The 15,977-nt window shown below is 42.4% G+C and overlaps 2 protein-coding genes and 1 long non-coding RNA gene across 10 annotated transcripts in view; 1 reads left to right on the forward strand and 2 right to left on the reverse strand.

Moving 5' to 3' along the window:
• elof1 (elongation factor 1) overlaps positions 1 to 3,800 on the reverse strand; it is a 28,808-nt gene extending 25,008 nt beyond the window's left edge. Inside the window, exon 1 of one of the 2 annotated variants that reach the window (XM_048617890.1) lies at positions 3,619 to 3,800. The gene's annotated coding sequence lies outside the window, so the exon portion shown is untranslated. The remainder of the gene's footprint in view (positions 1 to 3,618) is intronic. The other variant, XM_020518715.2, reaches the window with a different exon arrangement.
• A 56-nt stretch (positions 3,801 to 3,856) lies between these two features.
• On the forward strand, positions 3,857 to 9,546 carry LOC125487243. 2 transcript variants are annotated; one of them, XR_007265739.1, is made up of 3 exons: positions 3,857 to 4,377; positions 7,565 to 7,739; positions 9,438 to 9,546. It is a non-coding gene; the product is annotated as an uncharacterized LOC125487243 (long non-coding RNA). The 2 variants fall into 2 exon arrangements; XR_007265740.1 differs by lacking the exon at positions 3,857 to 4,377 and adding an exon at positions 6,886 to 7,000.
• The window catches only part of LOC109922924 (tartrate-resistant acid phosphatase type 5-like), a 32,423-nt gene continuing 24,924 nt past the window's right edge, over positions 8,479 to 15,977 (reverse strand). For 3 of the 6 annotated variants that reach the window (XM_048617886.1, XM_048617884.1, XM_048617888.1), the window contains exons 6-8: positions 12,180 to 12,327; positions 9,499 to 9,694; positions 8,511 to 9,024 (exon numbers count right to left, since the gene is read on the reverse strand). In XM_048617886.1, the coding sequence (XP_048473843.1) occupies positions 8,873 to 9,024; positions 9,499 to 9,694; positions 12,180 to 12,327 (496 nt within the window). In that variant the 3' untranslated portion in view covers positions 8,511 to 8,872. Of the gene's footprint in view, positions 9,695 to 12,179; positions 12,328 to 15,977 lie in introns of all 6 variants that reach the window. The other 3 variants (XM_048617887.1, XM_048617885.1, XM_048617889.1) reach the window with 3 other exon arrangements.

The following is a 15,977-nucleotide window of genomic DNA, read 5'->3' on the forward strand; positions in this document are numbered from 1 at the left end:
TGGACCAAAGGGTCTGTTTCCATGCTGTACAGCTCTATGATTTTATGAATCCCTAGGTGGCAGTAACCGTAACATGGTAGAATTCACCTGGCAATTTGAGGGGGAGAACCTGGAATCAGATGCAAGTTTTACAACTGAGTAAAAATAACTACAAAGAGATAAGGCAGGAGCTGGCCAGAGTTGATTGGAAGGACAGTCTAGCAGGGAAGATGATGGAGCAGAGGTGGCAGGAGTTTCTGGTAATTTGGGAGGGACAGCAGAAATTCATCCCAAGGTAGAAGAAACATACTGGGGGGTGGAGGAGAGAAGAGAGAACAAGGCAACAATGGCTGACAAGGGAAATCAGGGGCAGCAGAAATGCAAAAGAAAAGACATACATTGTGATGAAGATTAGTGGGAATCTACAGGATTGGGGAACCTTAAAACCAGCAAAGGATAACTGGGTGAGATGAGATACAAGAGTACACTAACTAGTAATATAAAAGAAGATCGCAAGAGTCTTTTTAGATATCTAAAAGGGAAGAGAGAGACAAGACGGGACATTGGACCGCTGGAAAACAAGGCTACAGAAGTAGTAATGGGGAACAAAGAAATGGCAGAGTAACTGGATAGGTAATCTGCATCAGCTGTAACAATGGAAGACACAAGCAGTCCTAAACTGCAAGAGAATTGGAAGTAGAGGTGACTGTATTGGCCATCACTATGGAGAAGATGTTGGGGAAGCTGATGGTCTAAAGATGAGTAAATCACCTGGGCCAGATGGATTACATCCCAGAGTTGTAAAGGAGACCGCTAAAGAGATGATACAGGCATTTAAGGTGATCTTTCAAGAATCAGTTCAACAGGGAAGGTGACAGATGACCAGAAAATGGCTGTTGTAACACCTGGTTTAAGAAGTTTGGAGGGGAGAGAGGGGCGAGAAGAGGAGGGATGCAGAAGACAGGAAATTATAGCTGGTTAGCCTGACCTCAGTCGTTGGAAAGATTTGAGTCCATTATTAAGGATGAAATTGCAGAATACCTGGAAGTGCACATTAAAATAGGGCTGTGTCAGCATGGCTTCATCAAGGGAGGTCATGCCTGACAAATCTGTTAGAATTCTTTGAGGAATTAATGAGCAAGTTAGACAAAGGAGATCAAGTGGGTGCGATCTATTTGCAAATATCTGCAGGATTCCCCAACACCATGGTTGACAGTGCCCTCTGCTGTGTCCAACCTATTTGTCACACTTCTGCCCTCACCCTTCCTCCTTTCTCCAAAGACGGCCATAGGGTCCTTCTTGTACTCACCTATCATCCCACTCGTGTCCACATCCAAAGGATCATTAGCTGCCATTTCCACTATCTCCAGTAGGATGCCACCATCAGACACACATTCCCCTCCCGTGTCAGCCTTCCACAGGGATGGTTTCTTCCAGGACACCTGTGCCCACTCCCTACACCCCCAAGGCCACCTTCCCAGGCAATCGCAAAGGTGTAACATCTGCCTGTTTACTTTCTCCCTTCTCGCTACTCAAGGCTCTAGACTCACATTCTAAGTGAAAAAGCAATTTACCTGCACTTCACTCAATCTAGTCTACCTGTACAAAAACAAAGTTGCTGGAAAAGCTCAGGACTGACAGAACTGTGAAGAAAAAAAATGAGAGTTAACGTTTCAGGTCCGGTGATCCTTCTTCCGAACTAGAGTCTACCTGTATTCACTGCTCACAATGTTTTCTCCTGTACACTGGGGGGATGAAGTACAGACTAGGTGACTGCTTTGCAGTACACCTATGTTCTATCCACAAAAATGACCAAGCTTCCAGTTGCCTGCCATCTGAACACACCACTCTGTCTCCTGGCCAATATATATGTCTCAGGCTTGCTGTTGTGCTCCAATGAAACTCAGTGCAAGCTAGAGGAACAACACTGCAGTAATTTACTCCCACCTCATTTTCTGCTTGGGAATCCTGAACCCTCTGGACTTTAATATTAAAGTTCGAACATTTTAAGGCCTGAGCACCTTCTTCCATGTCCTGACTCTCCAGTCTCCACACACCAGATCTTGTCATCACATGGGTTGCTATGACAAACAACCCACTGTCAGCCACTAATGGTTGCCACTATTCATTCTCCCAGGCTGATCTTTACCCATTCCTTTGTCTGCCAAACTGTTTTTCTCCATCTCCACCTATAGTTTACTCCTTCCCCCTTTCCCCCACCCCTTCTTTAGCATAAATATCAACCTTTTCCTAGCTACAATCAGTTCTAAAGAAGGGTCAATAGACCCCAAAATGTTAACTGTGCTTTCTCTCCACAGATGCTGCCAGACCTGCTGTTTTACCAATAATTTCTGTTTTTATTAAGGATCATCTCGATGTTGGAATCAGGAAGCAAAGACCAGCAAAACGACTATCTAGTTTTTTTTTTAACCTCCATCAATAGTCTATTCTATTTGTCTGTGCACGTGTGAGCACGCTAGGGTCAAGTTGTGGTGGAAATTTAGTTACTAGTGTTCTACATCAATAATAAATAATAATTCTAGTTTCATATAGAAACCCAATCCATGCTTTTTATCCACCTTGGTCTGAAAGTCAGGTAAATTGTGGTATAGCGTATACCATTTTGAAAAAAATCTAAAGTTTAACATTTGACATTTAACTTCACCAGAAACAGTGGGGCTCAATTTACAATGTACTACCCCAGTGAGTCATCTACTTGCTGTAATACAGTCACACACACAATATACAAGAACATATGTACAATTCTTTAGGGCGTAGACAAGGTTGATGCTAGAGAATGCACATTATTCCAGGATAAAGAATCAAAATTTTGGACTGAGATAGGCAGCAGTCTCTTCGTTCAAAAGTTTGTGAACCATTGCTGTCCCCTGCCATAGAGGGTTGTAAATGCTCAGCTTAATATATTGAAGGAGAACGTCCAAAGATTTTCAGATATTAAGTCAATTTGGTATCCAGAAATATTGAGAGTTTACAGTTGAGATAGTTCATCCATGGTCAAGTTGAGGGATGAACAAGGGCAAAAACTCTCCTGCTGACATTTTTTTGTTGCTTTTAGCTCGGAAAACGAGGAATCCCCATTTTCCAGCAACATCATCCTGCCCAGCTGCCAGATTTGGTGGTTGGGGGGGTGGGGTTAAGGCGACTCGAGCTGCAGGAAGAACTCGCCCTCCCCCAAACCGATTGTGCCGGGTTTAGGATCTTACTGTGTGGTACTAGTGACCATACCCCAAGCCAAACGACATACTATCTTTGAATAGGTTGTTGAAAATTATCTAAAACTGTTTACAGGCCCAGGCCTGACCATGCAGAGTGTAAGTGTGGCTCACTGACCCATTCCCAACCCACCATTGGTCAGAGAAAACACATGAACAGCTCCGATTGGATACCAGGCCGTCAATCTACGAGGTTGACCAATCAGAGCCAATCTCCAGTGAACACCGCCTAATATTGGTTGCTCGGCCTGGGGATCAAGGTTCCGCGCCTTCTATTATTGTTCATCATGCCGTTTCGCTGCCTGCGATTGGTTACTGCAGTTGTCTATCATATAACCAACCGAGTACCCTCAATATCAACAGGTTTCACCTTCACATCTCATTCAATGTAGTGTAGTATCAATACCTGTGATAATCCTCCCAGCCGGCAACCCTCACTCGCTGATGGCGGCAGCCACGGCCAGACGGTGCTTAGGGAACGGAAATCCCACCTCTCTGCCGTAATTGGGAAACGCACTTCCGGTCCAGGCGCTGAATGGTTCAGTCGTCCGTCAGTCATCCACCGGCAAGGGGGTGGGGTCAGGATTCCTTTGTGACAATCATCATACCAACCGTTAGTTTTAAAATTCTAGCGTGCGGAAGGCGTCAACGCGTTCACCTCAAACCCTCAACCTTACCCACAGCTGCTCTCGACGCCTGACCCCGATTCTTTTGATCTGTGTAGATATTTTGGATTGGCATTTCTCTTTATCAGAAAGTCACTTGAATTCAAAAACAGATTACTTGCTGGAAAAACTCTGCGGGCCTGGCAGCATCTGTCGAGGCAAATCAGAGTTAACGGTTCTGGTCCAGACCCTTCTTCAGAACTGGAATCATTTGGGTTCTTGTAATTTTTGGGGTACATTTTAGCTTTTTTTTCCAATTCAGTAAGTTTAGCCGGATGGCTTAAAGTTTGGCTAGATAACGTGCATAAATTACTAAAAGGGAAAACATTATACAAGAAAATACGCTGTACTGCTAAGGTCACTGTGAAGGTCCTGCTTTCTCAACCTTATGTGGGGTGTGGTGACCCTCAGATTAAACTCGCAACCCAGTTGTTTTCCAGTAATGAGAGCAGCTCCCTGGGAATATGACAATTTTACCTTTCAGATCAACATTCTTACAGGTGGGTTTTCTCATGCTGTTGCAAGGAATTTAAACTAATTTGGTAGGAGATGGGTCACAGTGTTCAAACCATAGGGACACAGCATACTTTACTAAAGGAACCAAGGGTGTTCAGCCATGTTGTGTCTCAAGGAAGTTGGCAACGCTAGATGATCCCTACATTAATACTAGGAGTATTGTAGGTAAGACAGATGATTTAAGGGCATGGGTTGACACATGCAATTTTGCTGCCATCACAGATGTGGTCAAGGGAAGGGCAGGAACTGGCAATTGAACATTCTAGGGCATAGGATATTCAGGCAGGATAGACAAGGGTGTAAAAGTGGAGGTGGTGTCACGTTATTGGTTAAGGAGTCACTGCAATTAAGTTACTCCAGTAAGGTGGGATAATATCCTAGAAGACCTTTAAATGTAATTTTATGGGTAGAGTTTAGGAATAAAAATGGGTAGTCTCACTGCTGGGAATGTATTATAACAGGCAGTAGAGGAGCAGATATGTAGACAATTCACTGAGACATGTAAAAACAATAAGGTAATTATTGTATTAGAGGATTTCAACTTCCTTTACATTAATTGAGATGGTCATAATGTAAAGAGTTTAGAGGGGGCAGATTTCTTGACGTATTCAGAGGAACTTTTTATATCAAGGTCCAACAAGGGATGCTGCAGTGATGAATATTTCTGGGGAGCAGAGCCAGACAGCTGTTCAAGGTGGCAGTGGGAGAGCATTTTCATGATAGTGACCACAACATTGTACATTTTAATTTTTTATGGAAAAGAACAAAAATGGTCTGCAAAAGGAGTTATTGATTGGCAGAAGACAGATTTTATTAAAATAAGGCAGGATCTGGCCAAAGTATATTGGGAACAGCTACTCCTGCGTAAATCTACAGTAAAACATTCGGAGGCATGCAAAATGAATTGGCAAGAGTATAGACTTAACATATTCCCGTTACAGTGAAATGTAGGAGCAACAAGCCCAGACAACCATTGATGTCTGAGAATACTTAGGACTGGATAAGATTGAAAAGAAAGCAAATCAATGCAGGCCCGAGTGGAGTATAAAAAGTGCGAGGGTGAAATCAAGAAAGCAATCAGAAAACAAAGAGGGTGCATGAGAAAACCACAGGCTGGTAAGACTAAGGTAAATCACAAGACATTTCATAATTATATCAAGGGGAAAAGGATAATCAGGGAAAGAATCGGCCCATTCGGGACCAAGGAGGCAAACTGGAGGAGCTGGAAAACATTGATAGGGTGTTAAGTGAGTACTTTGTATCTTGGTCAGAGGATGTAGGTACAGAGTTTGGGAAGTGAGACTGTGAGGTTTTTAAGAAGTTTGACCTAGGGAGTTAAGGAAGTCTTGGAGGCTTTGATGGGCTTAGAAATTGACAAATGCCCGGCTCCAGATGAGTTTAGCCCAGGCTGCTCTGGGAGATGAGGGAGGAAATTATAGACCCAAATTTTTTATTTCTTTCTGGCTACATCAGAGGAGCATAGGAGACTTAGGAATTAGGAGCAGAAGGAGGCAATTCAGCCCACTCCACCATTTAACATGATCATGGCTGATCTGACCCTGGTCTCAACTCCACTCTCCTGCCTGCTCCCCATTGCCCGTTATCCCACTTTTCATCAGAAACAAATCTATTTCTTTCTTGAATCTGTTGATTGATTCTGTCTCCACTACAATCTGGGGCAGAGTTCCACAGAATCACAACCACCTTATCTCAGTTTTGAACCTACCTCCTCTCACTCTGTATCTATGACCTCTTGTTCGAGACTGTCCCATAAGGAGGAGCATTCGTTCAACATCCACCTTATCAATCCGCTTTAGGATTTTATATACCTCAATCAGATCCTCCCTCATTCTTCTGAACTCCAGGAGTACAAGCCCAAGCTATTCAATCCCTCCTCATATGATAGCCCTTTCATCCCTGGAATGATACACTTTAGAAGAAGTAATGAGACAAGGGAATATTTAATGAAGAACACCAGGAAGCTCAAAGAACAGAAGGATCTTGGAGTGCTTGTTCACAGATCCCTGAAGGCGACAGGACAGGTTAATAAAGTTAGTTAAGAAGGCATATGTGACACTTGCCTTTATCAGCCGTGGTAGAGATTACAAGGGCAGGGAAGTCACGTTGGAGCTATACATGACTTTGTTTAGGCCACAGCTGAAACTGTGTGTGCAATTCTAGTCACCGCACTCCAGGAAGGATGTGATTGCACTGGAGGCGATAGAGTCATACAGAACGGAAACAGGCCCTTTGGCCCATGCTGACCAGGTTTCTTAAACCGAACTAGTCCCATTTTTTTGAGATTCACCAGGATGTTTCATGGCTAGAGCAGTTTAGTAATGAAGAGAGGCTGGATAAGCTCAGGTTGTTTATAGCAGAGAAAGCTGAGCAGGGATCTGACAGGTGTATAAGATTGAGGGGTATGGATTGGAAGCAGCTGTTATCCTTAGTTGAAACGTCACTAACAAGAAGGCATAATTTTAAGGTGAAAGGCTGAAGGTTTAGAGGGGATTTGTGGAATTTTTTTTTCACCTATTGGGCAGCGGTAATCTGGAATGCACTGCCTGGGCAGATAGTTGAGTCAGGAAAACTCATGATCATTAAAAGGTACTTGGAAAAGCATTTGAAATGTCATAAACTTCAAAACTATGGGCCAGGTATTGGAAAGTGGGACTAGTAGGTTTAGTGTAGTTTTTTTCTGTCAGTGCAGACTCGATATGCCAAAGGTCTCCTATAGAATGATTCTCTGAAAATTACTTATGTGATTATATAATAATTATAATGAATGCAATAAAAAGCCACAAGGATAATTGCTTGATTAGTAACTAATTGTATTAGCCAGTTTTGGTCATTTTTTTTGAACGTGACTACTTTTTAATCTTGTTAAGTGTGATAACGTTTTTATTTGTTGAATGCTTTACTTCCTTTGTTACTAAATGGTAGGCATTGTGTTTTTTGATTATATATATCAAGTCTCATTGTTGACATCTTTCCATTCTAAGTACCTTTCCAGGTATTGTATGAGTGTATAAATAGTGTTGCTGTAACCAAGCATGTGCTAGAGAACATTGGTTTAAGCAAACCCTTTATTCCCTCCTAATCAAGATGCAAACGATGTATAACACATGGTGTAAATATATTATGTGACTACTGCTATTTAATTTTTTTTAGGAGCAGGAGTCCTCTAAAACATGAAAGCAAAAAAATCCAAAGAAGGCAATTTTCTTTGTATTTGGTTTCTGTAGTTCAGCAGGAAACCAGATGGAACTGGATTTGTACTCCCCTGAGAATGCAGTACAGAGAGATATACATAGGCAGTGCTAAATCCGAAACACCTGACGCTGAGGTTAGTATTAGATGTAGATATGAACCTTCTTAAGGTTTTAACGAAAATTTGTAGCTCGGGTTGTGGATGCTACCCTACATCAAAAATATATCAGAAATGACTACCAGACTCCTAAGGCCGCATAAGATCATGATTGCACACAAACCTACAGCAATACTGCGCCAAATGTTATCAAAGACTAAAGACCCCATACTGACAGTAAACAAGATTAACATGATATAGAGAATACCATGAAGCGAGTGCAATAATTATTACATTGGACAAACAGGGAAGAAACTGATGACTGGGATACACGACCACCAGCCGGCAGTAAAAAGACATGACCAATATTCACTTGTCTCAATATACACAGACAATGAGGGCCATCAGTTTGACCGGGACAAAGTGACCATACTGAGACAAGTGAACACCAAACATGCAAGGGAATTTCTGGAAGCCTGGTTCTCAACACGGGACTCCATTAAAAAACACATAGAAATAGAGCCTGTATACAGACCGCTGCTAAAACAACAAAACCGGAAGCGACAAGACCATCACACCAGAGGATCATATAAATCCAGAAGGAAGCAGAACACCAATGCATCGATTAGAGGTCACACTGATGATGTTGCCTAGAAAGGTAACAAAACTTCTGCACACCACAGAACAACGGCCTTGGCGAGCTAACAAACAACTGCATATGAACCTTCTCTGTTTGTGTAGTATCTGGTGGTTGTAAAAATAACTTACCAATATTAAATTATTTTACTTCAGTATTTATTCCAAAACTTAGAAATCAAGAATCATACAAAAAAAAAATACAGATTGTAAAGAATAATTTACATCTGAAAGCAGGTTTGGAAAATGTCATGTTGATTCAACTTCAAACATCAGAACAAGCCTTTTGGCCATTTTAACACTTTACTTCTGCCTACATAATTTTTGTTGTTGTGGCTATTAAACTAACTTTATTCGATCAACTAGAGTTGAATCATGCCACTAGCTCTTGCTTGCTGTGGGTTAAATGGTTGGGGCATGTTCACAGTTGAAACTCTCACTTGATGTATTTCCAGTTCCAGCTGACAGTAGTATGCTAGGAAAGCCTATTGAATTTCTTTTTTCCAATGTAAATGTTCCTGCTCACTTTTCATTTATTAGGTCCAGCAAGCACTGAGCTGGAGTCTCTGGAAGTAAGAGATCCTTGACCAGAGCGGCTGAATGCCAGGGCACTCCTCCCTTGTACTGTTCACTTTATTCAAGCTCATCCTGCATAATTTCCTCCTTTTTTCCTCATTTGTTGACCCACCTGAGCCAAGGACCAAGAAAATACTACTTAAGCTTCAATCAGCAATACCCTTTGTACAAGTTGAAACAAGTTTATTGTGCTAATACACTTTTGCTACATACATCTTGTTATTCTTCGATCTTAGAAATATGTATGTAAATTTAAAGTATACTGAGTTAAAAGGTGGAAGAAGCCTTAGCACCACTCTGTCTGGTTGCATGTATTAGCAGTGGAATGCAAGATTTCTGAAACCATGGAGGGTTAATTTGGCGGATATTAGGCTAAAGAGAATGTCCCAATCGAAACTCACTTTCAGCAGACACCTTTTTAAATGTACATTGAAGGAAATGGAGAGCCAATTGTTAAATTTAAAGCAGTAAAAACAATTAGATCTTTTACTTAATTCTGCGCATTTTTACTATCTTTTGCAATAGGTAACTAAGTTGCTTTATCTGCCTGACCGTCTGGGGATAGTGGTCTGATACAGGGATTTACCAAGAGCTTCGAAGAATGTGATCGTCATTTCATCTGAGGTGATCTCTACATAAACAAAGCCTCCCAAAGAGCTGATGTCTGCATAGAAAAATTTAAGCCACTCCTTTGGAACATGGTCCTTGTGCTTCGTTGAGTTTTCCATGAAGTTTCCAGCTCCACTTAGGACGTAGCCAATACCATTGCTATCCTGAATAAACTAAAGTAAGGGGAAAATTTAAAAAAACTTGTCATTTTATGAATTGCATCCAATACTTGAAATGTCAATGTAAGTATATTTTATGGGCACGACAACTCCCCACCCCGATCCACCCTCACCCATTTATTCTGTGGATAAACTCAGTAAAGCAGAGATATTCATTTAAAAATTCATTCATGTGGACAATAGGTGTTGGGCTCATGAGGCATTTGATACGGTGCCACACAGAAGGAAAATATGCAAGATAAATGCTCATGGAGTTCTTTTTTCATTCATGCATGGGATTTGGGCATCACTATATGGGTATTATTTCCCCCCACACTAATTTCTCTTGAGAAGCTGGTGGTGAGCTCTTTGAACCACTGCAGTCCGTGTACCACATTGCTGTTAAGAAAAGAAAGCCAGGATTTCGATCCAGCAATGCTGAAGGAATAGTAATATATTTCCAAGTCAGGACGGCGAGTGGCTTGGTGGGGATCTTGGTGATATTCCCATTTTTCTTTTGCCCTTGTCCTTCTAGATGGAAGTGGTTGTGGGTTTGGAAGGTGCTGTTTAAGGTTCTTTAGCGAATTTCTTCAGTGTACCTTCTAGATAGCACACACTGCTGCTGCTGAGCGTCAATGGTGGTGGGAGTGAACATTTGTGCATGTGGTGCCAGTACAGGGAACAGCTTTGTCCTGGATGATGTCAAGCCTTTTGAGTGTTGTTGAAGCTGCACTCATCCAGGCAAGTTGGGATTATTCCATCAGACTCCTGACTTGTGCCTTTTAGAATGTGGAGAGGCTCTGGGGAGTCAGAAGATGAGTTACCCACTGCAGGATTCTTAGCCTCTGACTACTTATATGTCAGTACTGAGCAGTAATAAGACCATAAGAAATAGGAACAGGAGTAGGCCATTCAGCTCCTTGAGCCTGCTGTACTATTCAACATGATCATGGCTTATCTGACATTCCTCACATCCACTTTCCTGCCTCTTCCCTTAACCTTTGATTCCCTTACTAATTAAAGATCTCTCAGCCTTAAATATCCACAAGAACCTGACACCACAGCTCTCTGTGACAAGAAGTTCCAAAGACTGTCAACCATCAGGGAAGAAATTCCTCTTTATCTCAGTCTTAATCTCGCACCAATTAAGTCTGAAACAATGCCATCTGGTCCTAGACACTCCCATGAGGGGAAACATCCTCTCAGCATTTTCCCTGTCAAGCCCCTTAAGCATCCTATGTTTCAATGAGATCACCTCTCATTCTTCTTAACTGCAGAGAGTGGAGTCCCAACCTGTTTAGCTTTGATCATAAGACAATCCCTCCATTCCAGGGATCATGCTGGTGAACTGCGTACAGTTCTGGTCGCCACATTACCAAAAGGATGTGGATGCTTTGGAGAGGGTGCAGAGGAGGTTCACCAGGATGTTGCCTGGTATGGAGGGCATTAGCTATGAAGAGAGGTTGAGTAGATTAGGATTATTTACATTAGAAAGACGAAGGTTGAGGGGGGACCTGATTGCGGTCTACAAAATCATGAGAGGTATAGATAGGGTGGATAGCAAGAAGCTTTTTCCCAGAGTGGGGGACTCAATTACTAGGGGTCACGATTTCAAGGTGAGAGGGAAAAAGTTTAAGGGCGATATGTGTGGAAAGTTCTTTGCGCAGAGGGTGGTGGGTGCCTGGAACACGTTGCCAGCGGAGGTGGTAGAGGCGGGCACGATAGCGTCATTTAAGATGTATCTAGACAGATACATGAATGGTCAGGGAGCAGAGGGATATAGATCCTTGGAAAATATGTGACAGATTTAGATAGAGGATCTGGATCGGTGCAGGCTTGGAGGGCCGAAGGGCCTGTTCCTGAGCTGTAATTTTCTTTGTTCTTTGTTCTCTGAACTGCCTCCAATTAAATTATATCTTCCCTCTTCCCTTAAATAAGAGGACCAAAACTGCGAACAGTACTCCGGATGTAGTCTCACCAGCACCTTGTACAGGTGCAGTAAGACTTCCCTACTCTTATATTCTAACCTCCTTAAAATAACGCCCAATGTTACCTGCTGAACCTGTGTACTAGTCTTCTGTGTTTTGTGTATAAGCACTCCAAAGTCCCTTTGTGTTACATTTTTGTGCAGCTTTTTTCCATTTAAATAATTCTCTGTTCTCTTGTTATTCCTTCCAAATGAACAACTTCACATTTTCCCACATTATACTCCATTTTCCAACTTTTTGCCCACTCAATCAAATTATCTCTCTAAACTGTTTATATCCCCTTTCACAACTTGCCTTTCAATTTATTTTTGTGTCACCTGCAAATTTGGCCACAGAACACTTGCCTCCTTCCTCCAAGTCAACAACTGGCAACATTTACTACAATATTTATATTCAAATAGACTGTCTCTACATAGTATGGAAGCCCTTTGTGAGGGTGGGTGAATGAACAATCACTCATATTGACCTTTATCTTGGCATTCATTTGCTTGCCACTATTGACTGCTTCTTACCTGAAGGTTGTGGTCATGCCCACAGAAGTAAGCGCTGATCTTGTATTGAGTGAGGAGAGGGTACAGTTTTTTTACCAGACATCTGGTGGGTCCATGCTCAGCTATTGACCAAACTGGGTAGTGTCCAGCAACAATCAGGAAATCTGATCTGTAGGAAACAAGAAAGGGAGCTGGTCACTTTACACAGTGAATAAAACATAGAAAATATTATGAAAAACAGAAACAGCATAACTAAACATCTTTAATTCATCCTGAGACACACATCTCAAGGCATTTATGCAAAGGAAATGGATAGAAATGAATAATTATAAAGGCTTGATTGAATGAAATTAAAAATTATAGATCCAGTGGTTAAATTAAAGCTGTAGAGATTTTGGTTAAGGAGTTTTAGAGGGTATCATCAAAATGACTAAAAGCCGCTAACATGAGTCCCTGATTCAGGTCTTTTTTGAATGCTATCATTGTGCCAATCTTACAGCTATACCTTCATCTTTTTGGATCTAACATTCTCAGGAATTCCGTCTCTAATTTCCAAGACTGTCTTTCTTCAAGTCCCTGTTAAACACTGTGTCTTTGACCAGGTTTTTGGTCATCCATTAAAAAAGGGGAAAGTCATCAGCAGGAGGTCGTTGTACATTTTGAAACCAACAACATAGAATTGAACTGTATAAGGAGAACAGGTTGCATCTGAATTGGAAGGGGACTAATATACTGGCAGGGAGCTTTGCTAGAGTTATTCAGGAGGATTTAAACTAGTGGGGTTGGGAGTGTGGCTTGTTAAACCCAGAGAAATTGTGAGAAAAGAGATCAGTCTGAAACTGGGAAAAGGAGCAAGTCAAACAGTCAAGGCAGGCAGGAGCAAGACAAAGAACAAGGTAGGACGGATAAATTAAAATGTTATTTTAATGCAAGAGGGCTGACTGGTAAGGCAGATGAACTCAGGGCATGGTTGGGAACATGGAAATGGGACATCATAGCTATTACAGAAATCTGGTTCAAGGATGGACAGGACAGGCAGCTTAATGTTCCAAGGTATAGATGCTCCAGGTAGGATAGAAAGGAGGCAAGAGGAGGAGGGTCAGTGGCATTTTTGATTAGGAATGTCATTACGGTTGTACTTGGGGAGGATATTCTGGTGAGTATGTCCAGTGAAGTTATTTGGTGGAACTAAGAAATATGAAAAGGATTATTACTTTATTGGGATTATAGTATAGACTGTGGAATAGTCAGCGGAAAATTGAGAAGCAAATTTGTTATGAGATCTCATTTATCTGTAAGAATAATAGGGTTTTAATCGTAGGGGATTTTAACTTTCCAAACATAGACTGGGACTGCCAAAGTGTTAAGGGCTTGGATGAAAAGGAATTTGTTAAGTGTATACAAGAAAATTTTGTTATGCAGTATGTGGATGTACCTACTAGAGAAGGAGCAAAACTTGACCTTCTCTAGGGAAATAAGGCAGGGCAAGTGACTGAGGTGTCAGTAGGGGAGCACTCTGGGGCCAGCGATCATAATTCTATTAGTTTTAAAATAGTTATGGAAAAAGATAGACCTGATCTAAAGTTAAAGTTATAAGTTGGAGGAAGGCCAATTTTGATGGTATTAGGCAAGTACTTTCAAAAGTTGATCGGAAGTGAATATTCACAGGTAAAGGGTTGGCTGGTAAGTGGGAAGCCTTCAAAAAAAATGAGATAACAAGAGGCCAGAGACAGCAAGTTCCGGTCAGTGTGAAGGGCAAGGCTGGTAGGAAGTGCTGGATGACTAGAGAAATTGAGGCTCTGGTCAAGAAAAAGAAGGAAGCATATGTCAGGCATAGACAGCTAGGATTGAGTCTATGCCTGGAAGAGTACAAGGGCAATAGGAGTATGCTCAAGAGGGAAGTGTTCATTTGTGGGATGTGGGCGTCGCTGGCTGGCCAACATTTCTTGCCCATCCCTAGTTGCCCTTGAGAAGGTGGTGGTGAGCTGCCTTTTTGAACCGCTGCAGTCCTCCTGCTGTGGGTTGACCCACAACGCCATTAGGGAGAGAATTCCAGGTTTTTGACCCAATGACAGTGAAGGAGTGGCGATATATTTCCAAGTCAGGATGGTGAGTGACTTGGAGAGAAACTTGGACGTGATGGTGTTCCCATATATCTGCTGCCCTTGTCCTTTGAGATGGAAGTGGTCGTGGGTTTAGAAGGTGCTGTCTGAGGATCTTTGGTGAATTTCTGCAGTGCCTTGTAGATAGTACACACTGCTGCTACTGAGCATCGGTGGTGGAGGGAGTGAATGCTTGTGGGTGTAGTGCCAATCAAGCGGGCTGCTTTGTCCTCGATGGTGTCAAGCTTCTTGCATGCTGTTAAGACTGCACTCATCCAGGCAAGTGGGGAGTATTCCATCACACTCCAGACTTGTGCTTTGTAGATGGTGGACAGGCTTTGAGGAGTCAGGAGGTGAGTTACCCGCCGCAGTATTCCCAGCTTTCGGCCTGCTCTTGTAGCCACTGTGTTTATGTGGTGAGTCCAGTTGAATTTCTGCTCAATGGTAACCCCCAGGATGTTGATGTTGGGAGATTCAGTGATGGTAACACCATTGAATGTCAAGGGGCAGTGGTTAGATTTTCTCTTATTGGTGATGGTCTTAGCCTGGCATTTATGTGGCTGAAATGTCACTTGCCACTTGTCAGCCCAAGCCTGGATATTGTCCACATCTTGTTGCATGTGAACATGGACTGCTTCAGTATCTGAGGAGTCACGAATGGTGCTGAACATTGTGCAATCATCAGCAAACATCCCCAATTCTGACCTTATGATGGAGGGAAGGTCATTGATGAAGCAGCTGAAAATGGTTGGGCCTAGGACACTACCCTGAGGAACTCCTGCAGAGATGTCCTGGAGCTGGGATGATTGACATCCCACAACCACAACCATCTTCCTATGTGTCAGGTATGACTCCAACCACCGGAGCGTTTGCCCCCTGATACCCATTGATTACAGTTTTGCCAGGGCTCCTTGATGCCACACTCGGTCGAATGCAGCCTTGATATCAAGGGCTGTCACTCTCCCCTCACCTCTGGGGAATTCAGGTCTTTTGTCCAAGTTTGAACCAAGGCTGTAATGAGATCAGGAGCTGATGGCCCTGGTGGAACCCAAACTGGGCATCACTGAGCAGGTTATTTCTGAGCAGGTGCTGTTTGATAGCACTGTTGATGACACCTTCCATCACTTTACTGATGATCGAGGGTAGACTGATGGGGCTGTAATTGGCCGGGTTGGATTTGTCCTGCTTTTTGTGTACAGGACATACTTGGGCAATTTTCCACATTGTCGGGTAGATACCAGTGTTGTAATCAGTGTGATAGCTTTAGCAAATAGGGCTAAGGAGAATCCAAAAGATATTCTACAAGTACATTAAGAGCAAAGAGTAACTAGGGAGAGAATAGGGCCCGTCAAAGATCCACAAGGCCGCCTATGTGTAGAACCGTAGGAGGTGGGTGAGATACACAAATGAGTATTTTGTATCAGTATTTACTGTGGAGTAGGATAATGGAAGCTAGAGAACTTGGGGAAATAAGTAGTGATATCATGAAAAGTGTCCTCATTACAGAGGTGGTGATGCTGTGTGTCTTAAAATTCATGAAGGTGGATAAATCCCCAGGACCTGATCAGGTGTATCCCAGAACTTTGTGGGAAGCTAGGGAAGTGATTGCCAGATCCCTTGCTGAGATATTTGTATCATCAAGAAGTGCTGGAAGATTGGAGGTTGGCTAATGTGGTGCCATTATTTAAGAAAAGTGGTAAGGAAAAGCCAGGTGAGC

This window comes from Rhincodon typus, chromosome 38 (assembly GCF_021869965.1).
Source record: "Rhincodon typus isolate 14 chromosome 38, sRhiTyp1.1, whole genome shotgun sequence".
NCBI classification, from domain to species: domain Eukaryota; kingdom Metazoa; phylum Chordata; class Chondrichthyes; order Orectolobiformes; family Rhincodontidae; genus Rhincodon; species Rhincodon typus.